Source organism: Dromiciops gliroides, chromosome 4 (assembly GCF_019393635.1).
Source record: "Dromiciops gliroides isolate mDroGli1 chromosome 4, mDroGli1.pri, whole genome shotgun sequence".
NCBI lineage: Eukaryota > Metazoa > Chordata > Mammalia > Microbiotheria > Microbiotheriidae > Dromiciops > Dromiciops gliroides.
The window spans coordinates 27,412,917-27,440,013 of NC_057864.1; the positions used below are offsets into that span (position 1 = coordinate 27,412,917).

At 49.4% G+C, this 27,097-nt stretch overlaps 1 protein-coding gene across 1 annotated transcript in view; it reads left to right on the forward strand.

The window, feature by feature from the left end:
* The first annotated feature begins 943 nt into the window (after positions 1–943).
* Positions 944–27,097, forward strand: part of LOC122753994 (epidermal growth factor receptor substrate 15-like) — a 35,281-nt gene continuing 9,127 nt past the window's right edge. The window contains exons 1-9 of the mRNA XM_044001928.1: positions 944–1,317; positions 15,003–15,164; positions 15,563–15,760; positions 18,108–18,311; positions 19,299–19,376; positions 19,797–19,887; positions 20,353–20,388; positions 21,985–22,121; positions 25,093–25,162. Of these exons, the coding sequence (XP_043857863.1) occupies positions 1,147–1,317; positions 15,003–15,164; positions 15,563–15,760; positions 18,108–18,311; positions 19,299–19,376; positions 19,797–19,887; positions 20,353–20,388; positions 21,985–22,121; positions 25,093–25,162 (1,147 nt within the window). The 5' untranslated portion in view covers positions 944–1,146. The remainder of the gene's footprint in view (positions 1,318–15,002; positions 15,165–15,562; positions 15,761–18,107; positions 18,312–19,298; positions 19,377–19,796; positions 19,888–20,352; positions 20,389–21,984; positions 22,122–25,092; positions 25,163–27,097) is intronic.

Here is a 27,097-nt window from a genome sequence, read left to right on the forward strand (position 1 = left end):
AATTGTTGATTGTTTCTTAGTAAAGATCAAGGACAGAAGGTAATAGAAACAAACTGGCTATGTAACAGTCTCTTAACCCTTTCATTGCTTTGAATCACTCTAGTATGTTTGAGTCCTTCAGATCTGAGTTCGTCATGTGTTCAGTAAAGTCAGCAGGGGCCAGAGTTATTAAATGGAACTGTTATCCAATTTTGAGGGGAAACCCGCACCCTTCATCACCAGCATCATTTAAGTTCCATCTTGCTACTGTCCTTCCTGACACTGGGGCCTTGGTGCCAGGTTAGAAGCAGGTCTGTTTTCTCCTTTCTTTGGGTTGGGCCATCCAGAGGGGTCGTGAAAGGCATTCAAAGTTGATGGCCTCTGAAGGAAAGATCAGGTCATCTTCCTCAGCACATGATGGAAGTTAAGCATTTACCTGGGCAGGGACTGACTTGGCGATACTGAACCTGGCATTGCATTGGGGGTGGGGGGGAACTCCACCAGGAGTGATTTCATGAGCCTGGCTTTCAGAATCAGTGTGTGACCTGTGCATTAGAAAGGGAGCAGGCAGAGAAGAATGCTACCGGTGAGATGATTGGGTTTTGGGTGTTTGGGTTTGTTTGGTTTTTTTTTCAGTTTAGTGCCAACTAATCGTTTGTTATGGGTTTTTTAATCAATGAAAACCCCTTTTCTTCCGTTCCCCTTTTCGTCTTGATAATAGCTTGGTGTGATCATGGGGCAGACATCTCCTAGAATCTGGCTGTAAAATTTTTGTTTTCTAAATTAGCAGATGCAAACAAGTCTATTTTAAAGGCGAATGAGCAGATGAGCAAGTGTTCTTCCCAAGCCTGCTGGGCCTTCGATGCTTTCCCTGGGTTTCTCAGGCTTTGCTAAGGGTTAAGTGCCCAGAGCTGCTGCAGCCCCTCCCTCTCCTTCCCCAGCGTTTCTCATTAGACAGGAGTTCCATAGCAACAGTGAGCTCACCCAAGCCTGAGTATTTCATTGATTATCTGTTTTCTCCTTCCCTTTTTTTAATCTCTTCTCTTTCCATTTGACCACATTTTAGGGAGCCAAATAGTTTATAGAAGCTGGTTTATGTAGATTTCCAATTCACAAATAGAGGAGGGGAGAAAACCTGCCCTTCCTTTGAAAATTGAATGTGTCACCATGTATTTAAAAGGCGATTCTGGATTCGGAGGGTGGATGACCATCCCAGCTGTAGCTGATGTTCTCAGATATTCTTGCATTGTTTGCTGGTCTTCTAGGGAAAAGAACAATGTGGGGCAGGATCTCAAGGAGAAGGAAGAGCATATCAGACAGAGGACCAGTGAGGTGCAGGTAAGAGAGCCGGGAATGACAGCAGATCCTGGGGAGGGGTCGGCTTCCTGTGTGTGTGGCGTTTGGGGAGGGAGCGTTTGACCAGCAAATGCTGTCAAACGATAGATAGCAGTTCCCTTTACTGACAGTTACTTGGGGTTCCATGTTCTGGTCTGAGAGATGGCATTAATGTTGGAAGGCATGGATCAGACTTTGCTCCTTCTGCCTCCGTTATAATCCCTACAGTCATGTATGTGAGGTCGGCAGGTAGGTTGTGCCCTGCGCGGTGCAGACATTGCCACATGTATACAGTGGGACAGATTGATGGAGGTTCAGAGCAGCCGTGTTCCCTGTACCCAAAGAGAAATTGACGGCTGTGGGATGGTGTGTCCTCCCCCTCCCTCCTGTGCCCAGACAATATTTTTCAGGGGCTGATGCTTCCCAAACTCTCTCCATCATGTCAGAAAAGGGTCTAGAACAATTCTATGGAAGCTCTTAAAAGCAAGCTGAGTCAGCCAGGACGCCTGAGAAAGGGGAGATTTTTTCATAATGTAGTGTGTGAGGAGCTCTGTCTCACACAGACATGTATGTGTTTGTGTGTGTGTTCATCCACTTGGCTCCTTCTGGCCACGTAAGGACATCTCAGGCTTGTGGGAGAAGACAGGATAGTGTGGTGTTTGCTGCATTTACGGGCACCCATCTTATTTGGGGTCCCCCCTTCCAAAAGGATGTGGTGGGGTCATGCACACCACCAGAGTGGATGGGCAGCAACAATCTCTGGTGGCTTGTCCCTTCGTGTTCTGCTTTCCTTTCAGATCCTATACGTTTCTGCCCTTTCTGTAGCTTGGCTCCCCTGTGGGATTGCACAGCTTGGATGAATGAGAACTCTAACTGTTTGAAGTCATTGTGTGGGTGTTTATGTGGGACATTCCCCAGGGCCTGTGGCCTGAGTGTGCTGCTGGTGGGGGTTAGGGGGAGGGGGCCATCTGGTTGGCTGGGGAGGTCACTGACTGCTTTACCTGGCCCCTCAGGATGATGCCGAAATCGGGATTACCAGCAGCATCTTCACCTGCTTGGGGAAACCCCCCCACGATGACATGTTGTGTGGGATGTTCCTGAGCCCCTGAGGAGACAGAGAAAAGTCCCTGACATGTCTGAGGGAGCTTTCATTTTCCAAGGTGCAGAATAGATCTTAGGAAGGGGAGTAGCGCCAGGAAACCGTCTTCTGAAATGGAAGGAATCAGTTGTTGCTGGTCTTGGGACCGTCCATTTCTAAATTTAGATGGCACTGCAGTAAAATCTGTACCAAGGTGCTTCAAGCCTGTTCTTCCCCCCTCCCCAGCTGGCTTCGGGTGTGAATGTCTGTCTGGTAAAGACCCCTTCATTCACTGTCACACTAGGAAGGCATAAAGAGACTCTTGTGGGGGGGAGGGGGGGTCCTTGTTTTTATAAAGCTAGTGAGGGTTTATTTGGGTTTTATTAAACCTTGGGTAGAAAATCCCTCCATTCCTACCTGCTTGACCAGCAGGTCCCTCCTATGTATGTGCGTCTTCAGCTCTCTTATTCCCATGTGAGTGACTGAGGAAGGGAGATACCAGATTGGGTGCTGAGTGAGGGGTTTTGCCCAGCTTCTCAGGAAGTGTTCTCTGCCTGCAGAGAAAACAGACGACAATGGTGAGGAAAAGGGCGTGAGAGGTGAATGCTAGGCTTAGCTTAGCGGGATTCGTTCTTCAAAGCACAGCATTGATGTGGATTCATTCAATTCTCCATGGGGAACTGGCCCCAGGAGTGTGGAGAATGGCCCTCACATGTCCTGGGCATCACTCATTTTCACTCCAGACTTCCTTCCATCCTCTGGCCAGAATAAAATTCCCTTGAGGGCGGGTGGCAGCAGAGACGACCGTGGCCTTCCTCAGACCTCGATTGTCTGGACAAGCTTGCCTTCCCAGCTTCACGAGTCACAAGGGGATGCTTTGACTTTCCTGCTACAGTGACCCCCCCATAAGGCCAGGGATAGCCTCAGAATCAAGGGAATGAACCCTGGGGTCATTGTGCCATCTGACAATGGCTGACAGTGTGGCGCCTGCTGACTCCAGGCCCAAAGGTGAACCGCTTCCCCTCAAAGGAGCTACCTGAAAACTGGGAGCCACCTCTTGCCCATGGTGCTTTTCCCACATTGATGCACATGTCACTTTGAGTGCACTGCATTTGGGGCGGGGGAAGTGAAATGCAGAGCCTCATTTCCCATTTTTGGGGCATAGCCGGGGTCACACTTCTGGTCCCCTGGGATAGGGGCCCCTCCACGGAGGCAAAGGGAGGTCTTGTCTTCAGTCTCTTCCATCTCCCTTCTTTGGTTGTCTGTGGGCCCAGGGAAAGGGCCTCTCAATGTCTGGCTACTGTCATAATTCCAATTTAAAAAACTAAAAACTGATAGTGACTAAGGCCAAGTGGGCAGAGGGCAAAGAAGAGAGAGCCAGAGACAGTGTGTTTCAGGAAGGGATGGTCCTTTTTCTCTTCTGGGGGTCAGGGAGGACCTCATGCTTCCCTTCTGTCTCAGACAAATCAGTACCTCAACAGGTCCTTTTTTGAGCATCGAGGACAAACCTACTGTGTGGGCCCTGGCCTCGGTCCCCTCCTTCCTAGGCCTCACTTCCTTCCTGCTTCTGGGCTGTCTCCTTCCACAAGCACCCTTGGCTCCCCATCTTCTGTCTGTCTCTGCCTTTGCCCAAGAGGCCTCTGTTTAACAAGCAGTTCTGAAGGGCCCTCTGCTTAGGGCGCTGTGTTTCTTCTGTGCACACAGAGAGGCATGAGAGGGCAGTAGGGAGCTGACCCACAAACCAAGATAAAAGGCTGCTTGCTTGATTTGAAACAAAGAACTATGACATCCACAGACTGGAGGAAGGGGCAGAGGAAAGGTTCAGACAGAAGCCTGTTTGGAGAGAGGAGGAGGAGTATGCCAGTGCTTCCTCTCTGTCTGGAAAATATCCTTAGGGTGGTAGGGGGAAAGGGGGTTCTGCTTGTCCCCCCAATAGCCACTTGCACCCTCCGCCTTCAAAAATCTTGAACAAGTTGTCTCTACTTCCTGTTCCTTCATTTTCTTAGCACTTCTTAGGCTTTTGTATCCTGCCATCTCTCACTGCTCCCCTGAAGGTACCTCTCTGAGGTCATCAGTGTTTTAATAATAATACTAGCTCACATTTATATAGCACCTACTGTGTACTGTGCCAAGTACATTACAAGTATCTCAGTTATCTTTACAATGACCCTGGGAGGTCAGTGCTTTTATTATCCCCATTTTGCAGTTGAGGAAACTGAGGCAAAGAGAGATTAAATTACTTTGCCCAGGGTCACACAGCTAGTAAGAGTCGAAAGCCAGATTAGAACTCGGGTCTTCCTGACTTGGAGCCTGGTGATCCATCCACCCAATCGCCAAGCCTCTGCCTTGATGTTGCCTCCTCCTTTGGCCTCAGTATCCAACTGTATCCTGATTTTTCTTCTTCTGAACCTTTTCTTTGGTAGTTCCTCTTGTAGACATTCCCCAAAGTTCTCTCCTCAGCCCTGTTGACTCCTTTCTCTTCATTTTCCCATTAGAGAGTTCAACCTTTCTCGTGACTTCAGTGGGCCACCTATGGGACCAATAAACATTGGACTAAGAGTAAGGCTAGTCCCCAACTCTATTACAGACTTTTGAGTGTGACCTTAGGCAAGTCATTTAACGTGTCAAGTCAAGTCAGCAAACATTTACTAAGCATTTACTATGTGCTAGGCATTGCATATACAAGCAAAAATAAAGGCCATTCCTGTCCTCATGGAGCTTACATTCTTTTTGTTTGTTTGTTTTGGTTTGTTTTGGTTTTGGTTTGTTTTCTTGTGGGGCAATGAGGGTTATCGCTAGTAAGTGTCAAATGTCTGAGGCTGGATTTGAACTCAGGTCCTCCAGAATCCAGGGCCGGTGCTTTATCCACTGCACCACCTAGCTGCCCCCTAACACAGCTTACATTCTGATGAGGAAGACAGCACATAAAAGGAAGTTGAAAGCCCAGGCATAGGGCTGAGAGGACCCTGTGAAGGGGCAGTGGGAAAAGAAATCCAGGGGCAGCAGGTGTAGCTCTCCAGAGAGTGAAGTCAGTGTGGCAGGCTGAAATGGAGCTTGACAGTCGGAGAAAGGGAAGGAGGCTGGAGAGAGCAGTTCTGAGTTGGGAGTGCGTCCCAGGGAGGAATGAAGGCCTCCATTTTGTCATCTGTAAAACGAGTGGGTTTAACTCTGACCTCTTGGGTCTCTCCTGGTGTGTCTGAGGTCCCCGATGAGGCTCGTGTTGCCAGCCTGCTGAGCTTAAACAGTCTCCTGTTCCGCTGCTCCCTCGCATCTGATCTCCCTGAAACCGACCTTGTTGTCAGCTTCTCTAAACCTTGTCCCAGCCTTGCCAGAACTTTCCAGCTAAAAGTTAGGAAGATCTAGAGTCAAATCCCCACTTAGGGTCGGGTGGGTGATGTATGGAAAGTGCTTTGGAGACTTTGAATGTGCTCTTGAACCCTGAGCCTCGAGGACCAGCCCTTTCCCACCACGGCCAGCTCCACGCCATCTATACACCAAAGCAGGAACCCTCTGACTCTCCCAGGGGCCTGTCCTAGCTTTCTTAGGAAACTGGGACCCAAGAGGCTCACAGTCTTGAGGGTGGGGGCAACAAGCATCTGCGAACTGGTCCCATTGTCATTTAGAATCCGGCTGGAGAGAGGCGTCCAGGCTTCTCCCACCATGCCCGCCTCCTCTTGTGTCCCCTCTTGCCCAGCCCTCACAGCTGAGCTCAAGGCTCTTGGAGGTAGATGGCACCGAGTCAGGTACAGCCGACAAGGCAAGTGGCCCCTCTGGAGCCCCAGCCTCTCCCACTTTGGGACGGCTTCACCTTAAGAAGGCCTTCTTGGCATCGGGCCTCAACCTGCTTCTTTGTCATTTCTGCTCCTTGCTCCAGGTTCTTTCCCTGACACTCAGCAGACAATACTGATCCCTCTTCACCAGCACAGCCCCATAGCTTCCCCAGTTCCTTCAATGAGGGTCTCTTTGTGTGGCCTTCTGGCCTCTCTCTGGGCTGCTGCACCCACTTTCTCAGGTCCCGGTGGACTCGCCCTTGGGGGCTCCTTTACCACCCTTTGTGTTGTGTGCTTGGCCCATCAATGCTTTGGGCTTCCTTTCGCCATCTTTTGGCAGTCGCGTCTTAACTTCCTTTTGTGTCTCTCTTCATCGTCTAGCATGGGACCTCGAGTAAGCAAGCACTCCACAGAGGATGGTTAGGTTCTTGTTGGGAGAGGTAAGGAAGTGTTGAGGGTTGTACTGGCATTTTTGTGTGTGGCCCCGGAAGGAAAAGTAGTGCAGGAGGGACTGGGGTCACCATGGCCAAGCCTGTCTGATACCTGAAAGAGGGCACCAGCCTGGGTTCTGGGGCCACATTCTCTTCCATTCACTTAGTCCAGGCATGGATTTCTGAGACCCGGGAACTGGCTTAATAATTTGATAACTTTGTCTCAGGACGCTTGGTTTCCTTTGTCATCCTGCTATTTTGTGCATTTAAAAAATGTGATTCTTCGGAGGGGTAGCCATAGGCTCACCCATCCCAAATGCCCAAAGGGCCCGTTGGGCTCAGAATTAAGGTTTTCTCTTAGCCTGTTGTGTAATTTAAAATTCTAAATGTGGGTTCTAATCTGTCCCCTCTCCTCAGTTTTGGGGGGAAACTGACTAAAATCACTGATAAATGAGTTTAGAATTTTTTTAAGGGTTTATTGAAAGATAGTAAAAGAAAGAGAAAGATGGAGAAGAGATTTCTCATAATCTGGCAAGCCTAGCCTTCCTAATCTCCCACTTCTGAAGCTCCCTGCCCCCACACTGATGCCACAGCCAAAGGGGAAGCACAGTCCCGCCATTGTCGGCTTCCTCCTTCGTGTCCCCTCCCAGAAATGGGAGGCTCCTCAAGTTGATTGGCAGGTAGCCTTGATAGACAGCACCCACGAGCAAACGTCACTTCCTGACGCTAAGGACCTTAACCGCATGGCTTGCCCTCAGAGGCCTTCTCCTCATGGTGGAGCTTTTCTATAGTAAGTCTCCAGCAGGTGGCGTCATTCCAATCGTTGCACTATCCAAGCAACTGCACCGACAGGGTCAGAGGGCAGGCGTTCTCATGCGTTAATTCAGGTGAGATGAACATTTCTCTACAGTATTTTAAATAGCGAAACATTTAAATCGGTTCATTTCCTCCTGGAGGAAGAAGGACCATTGGCTTTGATCTACCACCACAAAGTGGAGCCGCCCTGCTTCCCGGGCCCCAACTTCTGCTCACTCCTTCTGGAGGTGACGGTACTGAGGCTCCCGTGTGCGCACGTCGGACGGCCTGCTTTAGTTTAGGGGAAAGAAGGAGTGGTGGGCCTGGGACAGACTTTGATTCCTCAATTAAACCAGCCGTGCAAGCATGGGCAGGTCCGTGAGTCAGCAAGCATTTAATTAGCACTTAAGATGTGCCGGGCACATGCTGAGTGTCAAAAACAACAACAAAGGCAAAAACACAGCTGGCCCTCGGTGGGAGAGACGGCGTACAAATATAAGATAGATACAGGTGGGCGCCAGTCCTCCAAGGGACTAGGGAAGGCCTCCTGCAGAAGGTAGGGTCTGAGTGGTCTTGAAGGAAGCCCTGAAACCAGAAGGCAGAGGTGAGGAGGGGAGAGCATTCCGGGCATGAAGGTAAGCCAATGCAAAGGCATGGCAGTGGGAGATGAGGGGCAGCGTGTAGGTCAGCACCAGAGGAAGACTAGAAAGGGAGGAGGAGGGGGCCGGGATGGAAAGGGCCACTTAAATGCCAAGCGGCTGTTGAGAGATGCTCCTGGAAGTCTTTGGGAGTCACTGGGGTTTACTAAGTAGGGAGATGCTGTGGTCAGAGGAGCACTTGAGGAAGATGGCCTTGGCAGCTGAGTGGAAGGTGGCCTGGAGTGGACACAGACGTGGGACAGGAAGACCACTGAGGCAGCAGTCTAGGTGAAAAGTGACGGGGGACTGAGCTAGGGCAGCAGCTGTGGGAGAAGACAGGGTGGGGGGTGTCCTGCCACGAAGCACAGCTGAGTGATCAGATTGGGCAAGAGTGATGAGAGAGCAGACAGCGGGGGGCACGCAGGAGGCCAGGTCACTCCCTTTCTGCTGTTGCGGGTTCTGTTTTCCTCTGCATGAGGAGGGGGTTGGTTTGCTGCTCCTCCCATCTGCTTGGGCCATGCCATGACTTTATGAAAGGAAGCCAGTGTGGGCCCCAAAGCTTTCAGACACCAGCCATACCCCCGCCAGGCTCTGCTTGTGACGCTTTTCAAACTTGGACTTGTTCTGGGTGGGGATGCCTGTTGAATCTTAAGGACAGTACCTTCACTTACATTTTGAGAATGGCCAACAGAACAACTCTTCAAGAGGCTGCCCACTGACTCACTGAATTCTCAGTGACCTGATTTGGCTACATTAGGAGGTGATCTTTGTTTCCTTTTCTTGATATGAGGCTGATTTCTCTCAAACGGCACATCTTCCTCTCCAAGTTGCCAATACCAGAAAGAACTGCCCGCCCCCCCCCCTTGCCCAGCCCTCCCTCTAGCAGGTTTGGGGGCTATTTTTATTGGCTTCTTTTGCATCTTGGCACTGCAGCAGCTTAGCTATTTTCATCCTAGTCATTCTCATGCTTTTGTGGTTCATGTCACAGGTGACCAAGCAGGCGATTGAGCCGGAAGAATTGGAGCAGAACAGGCAGGAGGCCTCCCTGGGCCCTGTCCTTCAACCCTCCCTTGGGGAGGGCACATTTGTTAGTACTGAGGGTTAGAAACAGACTCAGGGAGAGAGTTTCCCAAGAGGCCAAATTATCTTTACAGAAAGATCCTGCCACCACCCATGGTCCATGCCGGTGGTTGCTAAGATAACTTGCCACACACAGATCTAGGGAATGAAATGCTTGCATCTGCTCTCTTCACGTCAGGATCAGAGAATTTGTCCCAAAATAAGGAGGATTAAAAATAGTCAGAGGATATCATTATGTAGATACTGGTTTGGAAGTTTCTTTGCCATGTGGTTGGGCTTCTGAATCATTTTGGAACAAAGTTGAATCTTTTCCTGTTAGCACATATAGACTAGCTTCTCGCAACAGATTTTGATTTTCTGTGGATCCCCAATTTCAGGTCTGTGTTCAATAGGGGGAAATCTCAGAGGCTTGCATTCATGTTAATTAATATTTGATGGGGAATGAGGATTTTCTCACTTTGAGAAAAAAGACCTAAGAAGTATTAATTGTCATCAGCTTTCATATGACACCTCCCCCTCCCCCTCAGGCTAGTCATCAGACTCACTTGCAGCTTTATTAAATAATTAGGGTTTTTTCTTCCTTCTACTTGTTCCCGTGAAGTCCTGTGACAGTATGTCACTGAGCTGCTTCTCACTGCAGATGCAGCTGTTAGATCAAAGAGGAGGGACACATCTCAATGTGCTGAGTCTCTGATGTGGGGAGAGGGCGCAGGAGGGGGCTGTAGAGAAATGGCCCCTTTAGTCACGGGCTCATCTGGGCCCGTGTATGTAGTCCATGGACTAGGGATGCTGATGGGGAGGCCACCAGCAACACAGGCTAATGTATGGGCTGAGCCCAATACCTTCTACCTACACAAAACTCCCATTTCAGTTTGTGTAGGAAAACACACATACCCATTTATTTTATAAAAGGATTAGATGATCTTTCCAGGTTTTTGTTGATTAATTCTTATACTTTAAAGGTATAACCGTATTGGAACCTTTCTTTATCTGTGCAAAGGCAACACTGTCCCATCTGACATTTAGAAAAAAGTGTGTGAGTGTGTGTGTGTGTGTGTGTGTGTGTGTGTGTGTGTGTGTGTGTGTAACTCTGTGTATATGTGTCTTTATATAGGTACACATGCATATAGATATGGATATCTTTTGTTTTTATTTCTCCGATATTTCTCAGTACAGACTCCTTTCCAGAGAGCCATCCCTTTTATTTTTTAAAAATATTTTTCCCCAATTGAGGGGATGCCCATCAGTTGCGGAATGACTGGACAAGTTGTGGTATAGGAATGTAATGGAATACTATTGTGCTGTAAGAAATAATGAGCAGGCGGATTTCAGACAAACCTGTAAGGACTTGCATGAACTGATGCTGAGTGAGATGAGCAGAACCAGAAGAACATTGTACACAGTATCAACAACATTGTGTGTTGATCAACTGTGATAGACTTGACTCTTCTCAGCAATCCAATGGTCCAAGATAGTTCCAAAGGACTCAAGATGGAAAATGCTCTCCAAATCCAGAAAAAAAGAACTACGTAATCTAGATGTGGACTGAACCATACTATTTCTGTGGGGTTTTTTGTTTTTCTTTTTTGAGGTTTTTCCTTTTTGCTCTGATTTTTCTTTCACAACATGACTAAAGCAGAAATATGTTTATTGTGATTATACATATATAACCTATATCAGATTGCTTGCTGTCTTGGGGAGGGAGGAGGGAGGAGGGAGGGAATAAAATTTGAAACTAGAAATCTTATAAAGACAAATGTTGAAAACTATCTCTACATGAAACTGAAAAATAATAAAATACTTTTATGAAAAAAATTTCCCCCAATTACATGTAAAAACCATTTTTGTCATTTTTGGGGGGAGGGTTGTTTTAAGTTCCAGGTTCTATTCCTTCCTTCCTCCCCTTATCATTCCCTGAGATGGCAAGCAATCTAATATACATCATAGAAGTCCAAACATGTAAAACATTTCCATATCTGTCATTTTTGTGCAAGAAGACTCAAAAAAAAGTAAAAAATAGTATGCTTCAGTCTTTTTTCTAATAATAAATTTATTTATTCAGAATTTTCCCTAAGTTACATGTAAAAATAAATTTTCACATTGATTTTTTTAAAACTTTGTGTTCCAAATTCTCTTCCTCCCTTAACTCCCTACTCCTTCCTAAGATATCAAGCAATTCAATATAAATTATATATGTGCAGCCATGCAAAACATCTCCACATTAGTCAGGTTGTGAAAGAAAACAGACAAAACTAACTTTAGAAAGAAGAACCAACAAAAAAAATTATACTTCGATCTGTATACTGATACCATCAGTTCTTTCTCTATAGATTGACTGCATTTTTCATAAGTCCTTCTGTTAGCATCCTGCTCATCATTTCTCTCACAGTTACTATTGCTAACTGTATTACCCTCCATCCTATTCCCTCTCTTTGATGTTTACTCTATTTTCTATCTTCTTTCACCCTATCCCTAAAGAGCTGCTGTAAATATTATTGTACAAACAGGTCCTTTTCCCTTTCATCCCTTTTAACAAAAAAGGAAAAAAGGAGGAAATCTTTGATATATCTAACCAGCACATTGAAGAAGTTTGACCTTCTGTAGAGTGTCCCATACCCTGAGTCCTTCACGTCTGTAAGGAAGGAGGGAGGTGTCTTTTCATCAGTCAGTCAGCAAGTATTAAATGCCTTCTGTTGCCAGGCAGTATGCTAGGGCTGAGGATACAAATACAAAGAAGGAAATGATCCATTTGGAATGTGTTTGGGTATCTTCTCTTAACATTGTGCTGGGGACACAAAGAAAGGCCACCGGAAGCTCACAGTGTAATGAGCGAACACACAAACACTTATCAGTACATATAAGGGAGCTGTGGAGTCGGCAAAAGGCCCTTGCAGCCGAGGGCGCCAGGGAAGGACTAATGTAGGAGGAATGCTAGAAGGAAGGAAGGAAGGCCAAGGCCAGGCTTGAGCAGGACCCTTTGCAGGGTCCTGCAAATGCAGGAGCATTCACTTGGGATGTGTCGCTGCTATTCTTTCTATTGACATTGCCATAGTTACAGCGCATATATTGGTTCCCTGGCTCCGCTTCATTCCATTTTGTATCAGTTTGTAGAAATCTTCCCCTGCTTCACAGTGTTTGTGATGTCTTTTGTTTCTTACGCTGCAGTAACAGGCCACTGTACTCCCACACCACGGTTTGTTTAGCCATTCCCCAGTTGTGGTGCAGGGGCAGATCTGGGCAAGTCACTGAATCCTGTGTGCCTCAGTTTCCTCATCTTTTCAGATGAGCTGGAGGAAATGGCAAACCATTTCAGTGTCTCTGCCAAGAAACCCCCAAATGGGGTCACCAAGAGTTGGACACAACTAAAATGACCAAACAGCAATGACACTGCTTCATTTTGGAGGGCAGACGTGACTCTGCTTAGCATTTTTATGAGGCCATGGTGAAATTTTTCTTTGTGTCATGGGTCCGTTGGACCACTGCTCTAGAGCAGGCCCAGCAAGCTGTAGTCCATTCCTGGTCTTGCTGCCTGTTTTTGTGTGGCAGCAAGCCAAGAATGGTTTTTACATTTCTAAATATGATACCACTTTGCCTTAAAATATAAGGACCGTTCTTAGCTTAAGAGCTTTTCAAAAACAATTAGAGGGCCAGATTTGGCCGATGGGGATAGTTTGCACCCTGCTCTAGAACCTTAAGGACCATTGGGCAGATGAGGGAAATGTGGCAACTTGCCCGAGTCCCACAGGTGGTATGTCAGAGGCGGAGTTTGCCCCCAAATCTGCTGACTCTAGCCTCAGTGCCCTTTCCCCTGCTTCCCTCGTCACAGCCAAAGAATTCATCACCAACCGGCCAGTCCCTTGGTGATAGGCAGCTAGATGGTGCCGTGGATAGCGCACCAGGCCTGGCGTCAGGAAGACCCAAGTTCAAATCTAGCCAGATGATGCTGGGCAAATCACTTCAAACTCTGCCTCAGTTTTCTCAGCTGTAAAATGAGGATGATAATAGCACTTGCCTCCTAGGATTCTTGGGAGGATCAAAGGAAATGTTATTTGTAAAGAACGTAGGTGCTCATTAAATGCTTGTTTCCCTCCTTCTTCTCTGCCCTTTTCCATGTTGGTGTATTTGCAATGTCGGGGCAAATGGAGGAGGGCTTCCACATTGGTTAGACCATGTCTGGGGAGCTTGTGGGAGGACACAGACCATGGCCATGCTGGGTAGGAGGTGTGGAGGACAGGGGAACGAGCTATGACATAGGGGAGCACGCCCACCCTGAGGAGATGCCAGTGGAGCTTATGAATCATCACAGAAAAGCTTTTGGCAGCGTTGGGAACCTCCAGTTGTTTACAAATATCGTTGTGTCGGAGTCCTAGACTCCGCTCTCCATGCCCTCAAGACAGCCACCCTCACCTCCTGCACTCCTGAGATGCATAAAGCCGTGCTCTTCCTTCATTCTCTGTACTGGTATCCCCAGTGCTTGGGACGGAGAAGACGTAGGTGTCACATTAAAGTCAGTGAGATCGGAAAAGGCTTCCAGGTGATCCAGACCAGTCTGGCCTTTTCACTTTAGGAAGAAACCTCAGCCACCCAAAGGCCAAGTGGTTATTTAGCCTTGTTTTAGAGCCTCTAGATAACTTTGAGTGCGCACACGCGCGCGTGTGTGTGTGTGTGTGTGTATTAGTGTCCATCATTTTATAAATATTAAATATATCCACAGTTGGTGAAGTTAAAGTATCAGAACTGGTGAAACCGTTTTCTAGATTAGGAATTCTTTACCTCTGTGTGTGTCTGTCTATCTGTCCATCCCCTGGGTCCCTTGGGCAGCCAGTCTGAGGAAGTAGAGGGACCCCATTTTAGAACCATGTTCATTTATATATAAATTATGAAGGATTGCAAAGAAAACCAATTAGAGTGACATATACTTATCCAAATTTTTTTTAAGAGTTCATAGCCCAGGGCAGCTAGGTGACACAGTAGATAAAGCACCAGCCCTGGATTCAGGAGGACCTGAGTTCAAATCTGGCCTCAGACACTTGACACTTACTAGCTGTGTGACCCTGGGCAAGTCACTTAACCCCCATTGCCCCACAAAAAAAAAGAAAAGAGTTCATAGCCCACTGGTAATAAACCACATGTACTAGAGAACACGTATTCCTTGAAAACATCAGTTCTGGATTATTTAAATTGAGGCAAGAGATATGTTTATTTCCTTTTTAAGTATGTTGTGGTTTAGGCCAATGGAGAGAGTATTCATACAGAGGAGGTGCCACCAGAAGATACCTTAAAATGTTGGTGTCAGAATTGTCATGTCTGTGGTCTTTGCTTTGGGGTCCCGCCCAGGCCTCGCTCCATTGTCCTGTGATAGCATGGAAGTGATGCTGGGTTTTGTCCGGCCGGATCAGTGGAGTCTGGCTCTGGTCAGTCCAAATGGGCTGCAGAGCCTTGCGTGCCCTCTGTGATGCCTGGTTACACCGAGGGGTGGCGACAGGAAGGGCTTTCCCAGCCCAGAGAGCACTGACTACGGTGGCCTCCAGGAATGGTTATCCCCCAGGTGCAGGGAGGACCCCTAGCAGCACGCTCCCAGCTCCTGGAGCGCTGCGTGTGTTTGCTGCCCACCAATCTTGCCAGACCTGTGTCTGTCCCAACCCTGAGCTGGCCTTTGTTCCCTGGAGGTGCGTAGGCAGCTGGTTGTGGAGATGCCTCATCTTTGCTGCTGCAGGCTGGGAGCATCAGGGGGCTTGTGGGGCTGGGGAGGAGGAGATGCGAGCCCAGTGGGGGGCCGCATCACAGAATCAGTTTGGCACTCTGGTCCTCAGTGTCGTTGGAGGAGCAGCGGCCCTCTGGCTGGGTGTCCTTCCTGCTGACGGAGCCCAAGAGCCCGTGTTCTCTTTTGCTCCAGGACCTTCAAGATGAAGTCAAGAGGGAGAGCTCCAATCTGCAAAAGCTGCAGGCCCAGAAACAGGAAGTGCAGGAGATCCTGGACGGGCTCGACGAGCAGAAGGCCACATTGGAGGAGCAGCTGAATGATGTCAGGCAGCAGTGCGCCCGGGAGGCCCGACTGGTGAGAGCCCGTCCCGGGGGCAGCAGTGGCGCCTGAGGGGATCTGTAGGCACATGGAGCAGGGTCAAGAGTAAACGCATCTTCGTGATGTTGCCCCTGCTCACCATCTCCCTCCTCTCAGGGACTCGCCTCACGTGACTGCTGTTTTATGAGCCTCAAGTTTTAATGAAGTGTTTTACTTGAGAGGCGTCAGTGAGTAGAGGAAGACCTGAGTTCGGATCCAGCCTCAGACACTTCCTTAGCTGCTTCACCTTGCGTCACTTCACCTATCTGCCTCATTTTCTTATTACGGCATCTGCCTCCTAGGGATGTTGTGAGGATCAAATGAGATGATATTTGTAAAGTGCTTAACACAATAAATAATCTTTCCCTCCTTCCTTCCCTTACCCCAACCTCCAGATTTCCTCTCTGAAAGCTGAGTTAACAAGCCAGGAATCTCAGATCTCCACTTACGAAGAGGAGCTGACCAAGGCCCGAGAGGAGCTGAGTCGCCTGCAGCGTGAGACGGCAGAGCTGGAGGAGAGCGTGGAGGCGGGCAGGGCCCAGCTGGGCCCCCTGCAACAGCATCTGCAGGAATCCCAGCAGGAAGTCACCTCAGTAAGACTTGGGCTGGAGAGTCTCTCCATTTTGGAGACTGCTTTATGGGTCACCATGATGCCAGTTCATGTAAATCAGGCCCAAAACATCAAACATTGTCTACACGAGTAACCACAAAGCATAGACGGAATTGTTGAGTCACTTGAAGTGGGAGAACATTCCTGAGAAGGGCTTATGGAGGAGACAGCCCCAGAGCTGGGCTGGGAAGGCAGCTCAGGGCTCTGTGAGGAAGGAGGGACGGCCCGGGCAAGGCTGCAGAGTGGGGAGAGAGAAAGGCTGGCTGCACGGGACTGGCTTGTGTCCTGTCCCCAGCCTCCATCTGCATTCAGACCCAGGCCAGTCCCAGGACTGAGCAAGTGGCTGCTCTCCCTCCCCAAGGCTCAGTTTCCTCCCTGTAAAGTCGGTATAAACAGTGTATGAATTGGGGTTGATGATAGTGAAGACGTACCCCATGAATCACGAGCCCAAGCTGGTTGGTTTTTCCAGAAGCCCCAGTGAGGGCACTGTGCTCCAGAGCAAGTGGCTCCCAGCCACTGGTCCTGGGTGAGGCACAGGGCATGACATGGGCCCAGCCTCGGGCTACTTGGCCGTGTTACACTGAGGCCCAGGTTCTCCCTGCCCCTCCGGCGGGGGCTGTGACAGTGAGGTGCCCTGGCCGCATCGCCTCTCCAAAGGAATGCCAGTGAGAGCTGGCACGTCTGTAGCTAGGAAGCGGGGCTTCCAGCTCAGCCCAGCCAATCTGTGTAGCTCTGCAAGTGAAATGTTGTCCGGGTTATTGATCCCACCGCACACGTGAGGAAACCAAGGCTCCCCACTGTTGTGGGCAGGGTTTGGCACCAGGCCTCTCCTCACTGTTTTTCCTTTGTCCCGGTGTCTTGCAGCAGCAGTAAGATGAAGGAGATGGAAACAGAAGCGTTGCATCCTCTATAGGGTCCATCTCTTTGGATGCCAGACTCTCCAAAGTGTTAGCATGGCAGGGGCCTGTGCCACGGAGCTGTCGATGGCTTGCTCATCAGATTTTCAGATGATGCCCATCTGGCAGACCCAGGCAAACACAGAATGGGGAGGCATCAGGATCCAAAAAAGGCTTTATTGGACTGAATTGGAGATGAAATTCAGCCAGGTCAAATGTAAAGTCTTGTACTTGGGTTAAAAAAAAAAAATCAGCTTCATGAGTCCAGACTGAAGGTGTTGAGGAGAGATGGCCTGGTTAACCAGCACTTTGTCTAGAAAGATCTGGGGGTCTGAATGGACTCCGTGTGAGTCATCAGGGTCATGTGACTGGGTACAGCCACCATCTTAGTTCAGGCCCTCACTAGTGATCTATTAATCCAGTAGAGGAAGTAATCAAAGCAATAATTGAAAAATAAGGCAGGAAATCAGTTTTCCTTTTGTGACTGAAATGGTTAGGCTAGAATACAGTGTTCCACAAGCATTTGTTCTGGACCAGACTCAGCCAGCAGGCATTTATGAAGTGCCTACATTTGTGTCACTGCTGGTACTGGGTGATACAAGTGAAATCCTCCCTGCCCTTTAGCTCACGAGTGAGGGAGAGAGACCACCCGGTCACGTAGCCATATATTAAAATTGTGATAAAATGAAATGAGGTAACGGGACAACATCCTCGGCCTTTGAGGGGAACCGGAGAAGCCTTCAGGTCAAAGGTGGGACCTGAACCAAGGCCTGCAGAAAAGGAGAGGGTCCAGAAGATCAGTGTCCCTGGCTTGTCAGGCACATGGGCACAGGCGGGTCTGCCTCAGTGAACCAAGGACCCAATCTGCTGAAATGGTGGCTCTTCTCCAGGTAGCTTCACCTATTAGCCAGGTGGTTAAGCCCGTGGGATTCTGAGCTAGCAGGGGACCTTAATCTATTTGAGTCCCACTTCTCAGTTTGTGGCCAGGGGAACTGGGGCCCAGGAAGGGGACCAAAGTCACACGTCCACTACCTGTCAGAGGAGAGACTCAAACCCAAGTTGAGTGTCTGGATCATCGAATGACTGAATGCTGGGTGAAGGATGTGCCCAACCTCATTCGGGCAAGTTACCAGTGGAGAGCAGGTGGGGAGGGACTTGGAGGAGGGGCTTCTGAAGGCCTGGCCCTCACTGACCCCGCTGGCTCCAAGGTTGGGCAGGGGAGAAGCATCTCTGTTCTGTTAGATGACCGCCGGCCATTTGGAGGTTTTCTCATTGTCAGGAGCTTGTCTCTTTTTTTTTACTCCTTTGCTGCCATATTTGGCACCTTGAAATCAAGGTTTCAGGAATTTTCAGGCCAGGCCTGGCCTTGGATGTGTTACTTTCCCTTCCCTTGATGATCCAGTTCCCTTGTTCCTCCTCCTTCCTGTGTTGCAGATGCAGGTCAGGCTGACTGAGATGAAGGAGCTAGACAACCCCAGCAGTCAGGAGAGTTGGCTGAGGAGCCCCCAAGGCAGCCTGGTCAATGGCACTACCGACTACTGCAGCCTGAGCAACAGCAGCAGCGAGGCGGCCAACCTCCATGAGCACTTGGACACCCCAAGCACCCTGGAGACTGAGCCAGTGGTCCAGGAGTCTCCGGTGAGGAAGTGCCACCTCCCTCTGTAGTCCCCTTTGGCCGGGTGAACATTTCTCTGACACCCTCATCCATGTCATGCTGCAGCTAGCTCTCTGGGAGAACAGTCTCCCTAAATCCAGAAGAGACACTCCCGGGGTTTCCTAGGCTCACTGCAAGGTGTCAGGGGAATGAGTGGGGGGCACAGCTGTCTCCCTTCACCCTCCATCTTCACTCTCTCTGGCATCTCCAAAGCATTTTGTACAAAGTCCCACTTGGTTTTTACCACCTGGGAAGGAGACAGCCCAAGCATGTGAGCCCCCTTTTGTAGAGGAGACACTGAGATCCCCAAACTCACCTGCTCAGAGCACATGACTCCCAGTGCTCACCCCTCTTGTGTCACCTCTTGAGGACATTGAATTCTCGGGGAGCTGATGATGGCTGCAGTAGGGCCTGCCGCAGTGGCAGGAGCCCCCTCAGGAATCCCGGCTGTGGGGGAGCCCCCAGGAGCTAGCCTAGACCCTCGGCACCTGTCAGCCTGGGCATGAGCAGGAAGAGTGGCAGCATGTGCCCATGCTAGAGGCAGCCTACAGCGAGGGGCTATGGAAGAGATGGGCAGAGAGAGACCATCAGCCCCATGCCCCCTCTTTATTCCAGGGTCCCAGCAAGGAAAGCTTTTTGAGCTGTCATGGGACCTCATATAGTCCAGCTTGCCTCTGGCCTTCTCATAGGCCCAGAGTGCTGTGTACACTTGTCCAAAGCCACCCAGCATGTTTGTGGCAGAGCTGGGGTTTGGGGTAGGCCGTGTGACTGCAAACCCAGAGATTTATGTACATGATGCGGCCCTTCATCTTGCGGATTGAGAAGTAGAGCCTGCTGGAGGGGGATGGTGTGACCACAGTTAGGCCTTTAGGTCAGTGATAGCAGGGACCAGAGCCAGCTCCCGCTTCTCCCTCCCCCCATAAGACTGCTTGTTCAGACTCGATCAGTGTTCATCTTCGGATCTCATTTAGGTCAGAAGCAGTCCCGAAGTTCCTTCCTCTGAGGTAGCTGATGAGAAGGAAGTGGTAACTCCTGCAGTACCTGAAAAGGTAAGTCTGGGTCCCATGTCGTGTCAGGTAAAGCGAGATCCTGAACAGGGTCTTGGCTCCTCACACGGCCGCCCAGGTGCCAGGCTCTGTCTGCCCCAGTGACTGCCCAGTAGGGTCCCTAGTTCATGGGTCCCACGGAATGCCTCTGGGGATGGGCAGTGTCCCCCAACCTGCAGCCCCAGCTGGCTGGAGGCCTGTGACGCTCGCCTCCCCTGAGCAGTGGCCATGGCCTTACAGGCCCAGTGCCTTGTGCTGCATTCACAACAGGGCCTTTAGACCCACGTGATTCTCAGCCCGTGAAAAACTCAGCGCCTTCTGTTGTTCTGCACAACCTGTCCTAATGTGCTTGTAATTTTAATTGCCTTCATGCCAACCAGAATATGTTTGGTTTCCTTTCAAATACTTTTGAATATTTTCTAGGAAAATTTCTTTAATTTAGACTCAAGCTCCCAGCCTGACACTTCTGTAGAACCGAACCTGGATTTCTTCCAGTCAGACCCTTTCGTTGGGCGTAAGTAGCTTCTTTTTTGTCGGGGCCCAGGCCAGTTAGTCACTCAGCTGGATGGTCAGAATGGTTGGGGGAGGGCTGTGTTGTACCTCATTGGTACAGTCAGGGAGACATGATTTCTCTGTCATGGCTGGTGGGGGCACCAAGGTACAAAAACAGCCCTTGGGCTTGGGAGACACACAAGCTTCCAGAGCATCTGCCCCAGAGTGGCATGACGACTTAGGGCAAAGGACTCTCCATCCCAGGAGGTCTGCCTTTAGAGGGTTATGTGGACCAGGCTCAGATGGGCGTGCCTGCTCGTCCCCCTAAAGCCCCTCCTGCTCCTCTCTGCATGGCTCTGTGCTCCTGGGGGGCTTCCAGAATGACCGGGAGACCTAGCTCTGCTGCCCATTTTGTACTGGGAAAAGGAGGGCTCGGGGGCAGCACACAGCAATATTTTGATGGCTGCCTTTTTATCTTTGCTTCTAGGAGACCCTTTCAAGGATGATCCTTTTGGGAAAATAGGTCAGTACATATTTACCCTCATGGTATTTGAAGTTCAGCCTTATGTTGGTCTCTAGTTTCACCTGGATTGTGGGGTGAAGTGCGTGTGCGCGTGTGTGTATGTGTGTGTGTGGGGGGGGGCATCCCTTGCTGGGGGATGGGTTCCTCTTCCTCATTGTTCTAAAACTATCAGAGGGGCAGCTAGGTGGCGCAGTGGATAGAGCACCGGCCCTGGAGTCAGGAGTACCTGAGTTCAAATCCGGCCTCAGACACTTTACACACTTACTAGCTGTGTGACCCTGGGCAAGTCACTTAACCCCAATTGCCTCACTAAAAAAAAAACAAAACTAAACTAAAACTATCAGAGAGCTACCCTGCTGTTGGCCTTCCTTCTAGACACAGATGGATGGGTTCCAGTCAGTTTCCTAATTTAACAGTTGCCTTTTTCTTGAAAATAATGTTCATTGGGGGGCAGCTAGGTGGCACAGTGGATAAAGCACTAGCCCTGGATTCAAGAGGATCTGAGTTCAAATCCAGCCTCAGACACTTGACACTTACTAGCTGTGTGACCCTGGGCAAGTCACTTTTAACCCTCATTGCCCCACACAAAAAAAAAAAAAGAAAAGAAAAGAACATTCATTATCCAGCATTACGGCTATCGTGGTAGCCCCATATCATGGTTAAGCTGAGAGACCAGAAAGACTTTCAGAAGTGCCCAATAGCATGGAACTAAAACAAAGGTTAAGATGGCTCAGCAGTGATGGGTAAAGACAGACGTGTAACGTAAAATGAACAGGATGAGAGTTAGGGCAGGGAAATGATGTTGAGTATTATTGGCCTGATCTTAACCAAATACTTTGTATTAGAAGAATAAATCTCTCTTGGCATAATAGTTGTGTGAAGATGGGGTCGGGGAGATCCCTTTAAAAGCTGTTGTGAAAAACAAAACAAAAACAAAAAAAGAGGGGGCAGCTAGGTGGCGCAGTGGATAGAGCACCAGCCCTGGAGTCAGGAGGACCTGAGTTCAAATCCGGCCTCAGACACTTAACACTTACTAGCTTTGTGACCCTGGGCAAGTCACTTAACCCCAATTGCCTCACTAAAACAAAACAAAACAAAACAAAAACAAAAAAGCTGTTGTGAACTCCACAAACCTTATATTCTCTCAGCGCTGGAAAGGAGCGTCAGCTTCTTATAGGAAAGATGTCAGCTCCAGTTGACGTGATCTCATGAGGTTCAGGCCTAAGCTCAGAGCAAGGAGCCAAAACTGTTTCCCTGTTTTGTAGGCCTTGGTATTGACCTCTTCTTTAGTGCATTCTGAGCAGTATTGGAATTACCGTCTGGTAGGCATGATCGATGAGCAAGCTGAAAGAGCATGGGCTCTGTTGAGGCATCCAGCTTTGACCATCCCCATCTTTTTTAAAGAAATGAGTTACCAAAGGGCAGAGGTCACCTCTTTGGAGGAGAGCTCCTGTGGCCTCCAGGTGGGCAGGTGGGAGATGCTGTCCTTTACAAATAGTCTCCTGCTTTGCACAGACTCCCTGCAATTGATTGGGAGGACATTTCACTGCATAGCAACCCTGCTGACCCTGTGTCCTCTGGCTTGGTTTTACTTAGATCCATTTGGAGGTGACCCTTTCAAAGGCTCGGACCCATTTGCAGCCGACTGTTTCTTTAAGCCATCTGTGACCGATCTGTTTGCTTCCTCGGACCTTGACCCCTTCTCTGCAGCCAGCAGCGGCAGCGACCCCTCGGTAAATGGGAGTCGAGGGAGGGAGAGCCTGGTCCACTGGACAGATTATATGTATCCTACTGGGCTTCCCAAGCTATAAGAGAAGGCCCCATCTCTCTGGTGGGGCCTCCCGCTCTAGATGGGCTTTTGTGGCGTCGTCAGAGATCCCCGCGGCATGGCTGCGGGGCAGAAGTCATCTCAGCCCCTCTTTCACTGAGGGGGAAGAAACTGCCCCCTGTGATAGACCTGATGCTGAAGAGCAAAGGCCGTGCCCTTCCTGTCCCCTGATGCAGTATTGGTACCCACTGGATAACACAGGAGGTTCCCACTTACAGGAAAGCCCAATGGGTACCTGTCAGGGTCTCTCTCCTCGGAGAGCTGACATTGGATCTGGGCTTAAAACCAGTTATTACCATCATTTGGTCAACATGGTGGGCACAAAAGGAAAGAGAATTGTTTGGGCTGGTTGGTTGTTGTCATTCAGTCTCCTCTTCCCAAAAAGTCATAACCTGATAGAATGACTTCTTCCACGTTGCCTAAAGCTGGGGGTGGCACTGGGATGTTCTTTCAGACTTGTAGAAGTTCACCCTTGGCAAGACAACAGCGAAGGGCTCTACACGTTGTGAGCGTCCCTTGTGTTGTCGTGCTCCATTCTGAGCACCATGTTTGCAGTGAGATGTTGACAAGCTAGATCACATTCAGAGGAAGGGGAGCTGGGGGTGAGGCTGGAAAATGACGTAAGAGGAAGAGTTGGCAGGGCTGGCAGTGCAAGAAGGAGGCAGATTTTGGCTCATTTCACACAGCGCATTTCCTAGCAATGAGACTTGTCCTTAATTAGATGGGGATAGCTTCTAAATTCCCCGTCACTGACGGTGGTTAAGCGGAGGCTGCATTCAGTTCAGTCGCACAAGCACATATGCCTCTCTTGTGTGCAGAACACCGAGGGAAATCCAGGATGTCGCTGTGTGCATCGTCCTGTGGCTGGATTTTAATGGAGAGAGATGTAGAGTGAATTCTGTCTCATGGGCCGCTTTTTACCCTTGGAAAACACTTAATTGAATCTTGTAGCAGGAAGAGAGCTTTCTTCCAGTCTCCATCCAAAGTGCCCTCCCTGGCACTCCCCCAAAGTGGTGGCGCCGCCTCCCCTTGTAAAAAGAGGGAGTAGGATTGAGGCCGTGGCTCAGCCCCTTCCAGGGAGCCCATAAAAAAGGAGTGTTCTAGAAATGTATACCAGAGCAACCCCCCTGGTGCCACTGCTGATTGCTAGGAGGTGCTAGATCCCTCGATGGATCTGGAATCTCATAATCATCTTCCAGGCCTTTTCCTTATCCTTTGGGAGTTCTTGTCCATATCCCAGTAGAGTCTGTCTGGTGCCCCCAAGATCTTCTTGTGTCTTGCAGCTAATGATGCTGTCCTCTGATTGTCCCTCTGCTCACCCATGCTCCGGCTCCATGCCTTCCCCTACCCCCCTTCTGTGTGCTTGATGTGATAGCCTTTGTGCCCATGCTTGGGCAGTACAAGGTGGCATACCCTTTGGGTCACAGGGAGGTCTGTGTACGGAGCAGAAATTCACCCTTCCCGTAGTCAGTTTTAGCCTAACCGAACTAGATTTACTCAGTGGTCCTGCTTCTGTCCTACGGGGCCATGCAGAGCAGAACTGTTCTTCTTCCACACAAGAGCCCTTGGCTCCACCCTGTCTGTTCTTCTCAGGATTAGGTACCTCCCATTCCTCACCCCCATGGCACAGCGCCAGGCATTTTCTATGGCAGTGACCACATTGGTTTCCTATTCCTTTTCTGGGTACACCTGTGAGGCCTAGAGGCCACGGTGGGAACTCAGAATTGAAGCCAAGCCTTGGCGGCTGGTGGAGATGACAGCTCTAGGGAGGCGGCATTGTTTCTGGGCCTGCTCAGCAGAGGGGAGCCTTCTGGACGTGCTCCAGCCTGTGCTTTGTTGAATCTGCCTTCCTAGAAAGGAGGAGAGCCAGATCCTTCAGGAATGTCCATTCAGTGGAGGCCTCAGTCTTCCCTAACTTCTAGGGGTCTGTATGCACAAGTGCATTTCAATCCTTTCCTGTGCTTGGCCTGTACATAATGAGCCCTTTGGTGGACTTCCTGTGGCAGATGGCAGGGGTGCATCTGCCAGCCTGAAAACAGACCCAGTAAATTGGAATGTCCACATTAGGGCATGGCCTGCAAAGAGTCCCAGCAGTGTTCTGATCAAAGAACTGCCCAGAGATGGTATCCTGACAGGTGGCCAAAGGGACTTTTGCTATACCGTGTCCTGAAATTTGGCATTTTTCAGTTGTCAGCAAACGGTTCAGTTTTATGAGACTGTGTCACCCAGTTCTGGGGGGAAATAGAGGCAGGGGTGTGACTGATGAATGTTTGCTTCTCTTGACAGAGTGTGTCTGAAATGGTTGTTTAGCTGCAGTGGGGTTGTGACTGCAGGCACGGAGAGTAGTAGCCATTGCCAGTAACTGACATCAACCTCAGGCATTTAATAAATGGGCATTGACTGACTGACTGACTGACCTACCAGCTAATCTCCTTCCCCATTCTCTCTACCTCCAGCCCAAGGTTTTGAAGCAGCATTTCTAACTGGTCCCCATACTGAGTCACTGCTCTCTGTACTCTCAGGAGGGAGAGCCTGATGAGGCCTCAGTGGGGCAAATTCGTTTATCTCTGGAGACTCTAAAGCCCTAGTTGACTGGATGTTTGTGTTTCTCCATGTTGTATGTGGCCCTGAAGAGACCCTTGTGTAGTGGGTTCTTCTGTAAGAGGCTACAAGTCCTTGGAGACATCCTGCCCCTACCTGGAGCAGATGTTATTGACCCTCTGCCACAAAGTCAACAGTAGATGCCTCTTCTCGGCTGGGTCTGTCTTAGGGGATAGGGAGCCCTGGCAGTCAGAGGTCAGAGGACCCTGGCACAGGCCAGGTTGCCTCTTTGACAAGTTTTCTCCCTCAATGAAGGTTTTCTGTCACTTTATCAGATAGAGACTCTGAAGGACAACGACCCTTTTGCCCCTGGTGGAACAGTGGTTGCTGCAGCAAGTGATCCAGGTAAAAAACAAACAAATCAAAAAGCTTCTGATTTCTTTATGTGCTGAACTTATTGTGCCAGTCTTTTTTTTTTTTTTTTGATGAGGCAATTGGGGTTAAGTGACTTGCCCAGGGTCACACAGCTAGTTAAGTGTCAAATGTCTGAGGCTGGATTTGAACTCAGTTCCTTCCGAATCCAGGGCCAGTGCTCTATCCACTGTGCCACCTAGCTGCCCCTGTGCCAGTCTTAAAAACAAAAATCAGCCAGCCTTTCAGTTTTTTGCCTCATAAGCATGGATCCTAATGTTTACTGATGACTTCAGGAAGTTTTGTGTTTTGGGGGCTCCCAGAAATCACTTGAGTGTATTGTCATGCCACAGTGTATGTGTGTAGCACTGGACTCCAAGGAAAATGGAGCCAGTAGCTGCCTTTTTTTATAATGTGTGGTTCGGGGCAATTCTAGGGCCTACAGTCATGGAGCCCTGGGCTAAGGACTCAGAGAGATGGGTGAGGATGGATAAGGCCCTGTCCTTGTCTGCCTGGGTGAGCCACTGTGTGTTCTCATAATTCATATTTATGTAGCATTTTAAGGTTTGCAAGGTGATTTTCTCACAACAACCTTGTGAAGCAAGCTAGATAGTTATATCGTTAATGTGTTATTACAGACACCATAGTATCTTTCCAATCAGTGAGAAAACTTGATCAGAGAGGTTACATCACTTGCCAGTGGTCACACAGCTGGTGGATGTGAGCTGGAGTTCAAACCCAGACATCATGACAGTGTAAACTGTAGGATGTGGTATTTGTGAGGGACAGAAGAAGTAGGAAGGATGGAGAAAAAGCCTTTCTTCCTGGAGAGATTAAGGCAATGTTATTTATCTCTGATGTGGTGTTTAGATCATTTTATTTGGTAATATTTAAATTGGGTTTTCAAAAGTTGGTGGATGAGTTGGCATGGATATTAAACCAGCCAGTGTGGAGGAGAAAGGCACTGGAGTGACCGTGGACAGGCCTCCTCATTGGTGAATGTCAAGATGGGACCACTGAGGGATGGACAAGATGACTTCCCAGCTGGTGCCTCGGAGCTCCATAGGGTCATAGGTCAAGAGCTGAAAAAGACCACCAGGCCCACTGAGACCACCCTTCCCCCTCCCAGAGGCCTGCCAGCAGGAAGACACCGGGCCTCAATTTGCCTCCATTTCCTCAACTGTGAGATGGAGCTAATCCTAGCACCTCCCTCCCACAGTTGTGGTGAGAATGCGCCTCATGAGCTTTGTATTCTCCGACTTGGATAAGTATGTGATCCATGCTGAATCAGCACACAGGCAGCTGAGGAGCAGACAAGTGGAGTGATTTGTGTGAGGTCACAGAGCCCTGGCTTCTGATTCCTGGCTCCAGGTGAAACGTAGCTTCCTCTTCCTCCTTCCACCAGGGCTAAGCCTTTTGTAAAAAGCATCTGGGCCTCCGGGTATTACCACCAAAGAAGAGACTTATGGGTGCCCTTTGTCTGTGGGGAGGAAGAGGGCGGAGTGAGATTCTCCTGCATCCTTGGGGGATGACCACCCTCTCAACAGAGAGAGTGGAGGCTGGGGCCAAGGCACCTAGCAACAGGCCTGGGATTTGGGAGGGAGAAATCAACCATCCCAGCGGACTTGGGACTGTTACCCCTGGCAACAGGAGCATCCATTTTTTGCTCCCCAGACATAGCTGCTGCTTTCTTTAAGAGCCCAGATTTTTTCGCCTCATTTCTCCCCAGCTCACATTGAAGGAGGAGGTGATTCCGCCTGTCTCAGTGTGCAAACCCCTCCCAGCACAAGCGCTCTTGTGGCATTCAAGGCCCTATAACTTGGGCTCGAGTGTGAAGGCCAGTCACAAAGCTTCCCTTGCTCTTGGGCCTTTTCAAATGTATTTTATACTCATTTTGCTCATTTTAAGCACTTTGAAAAAGTAGGGGGG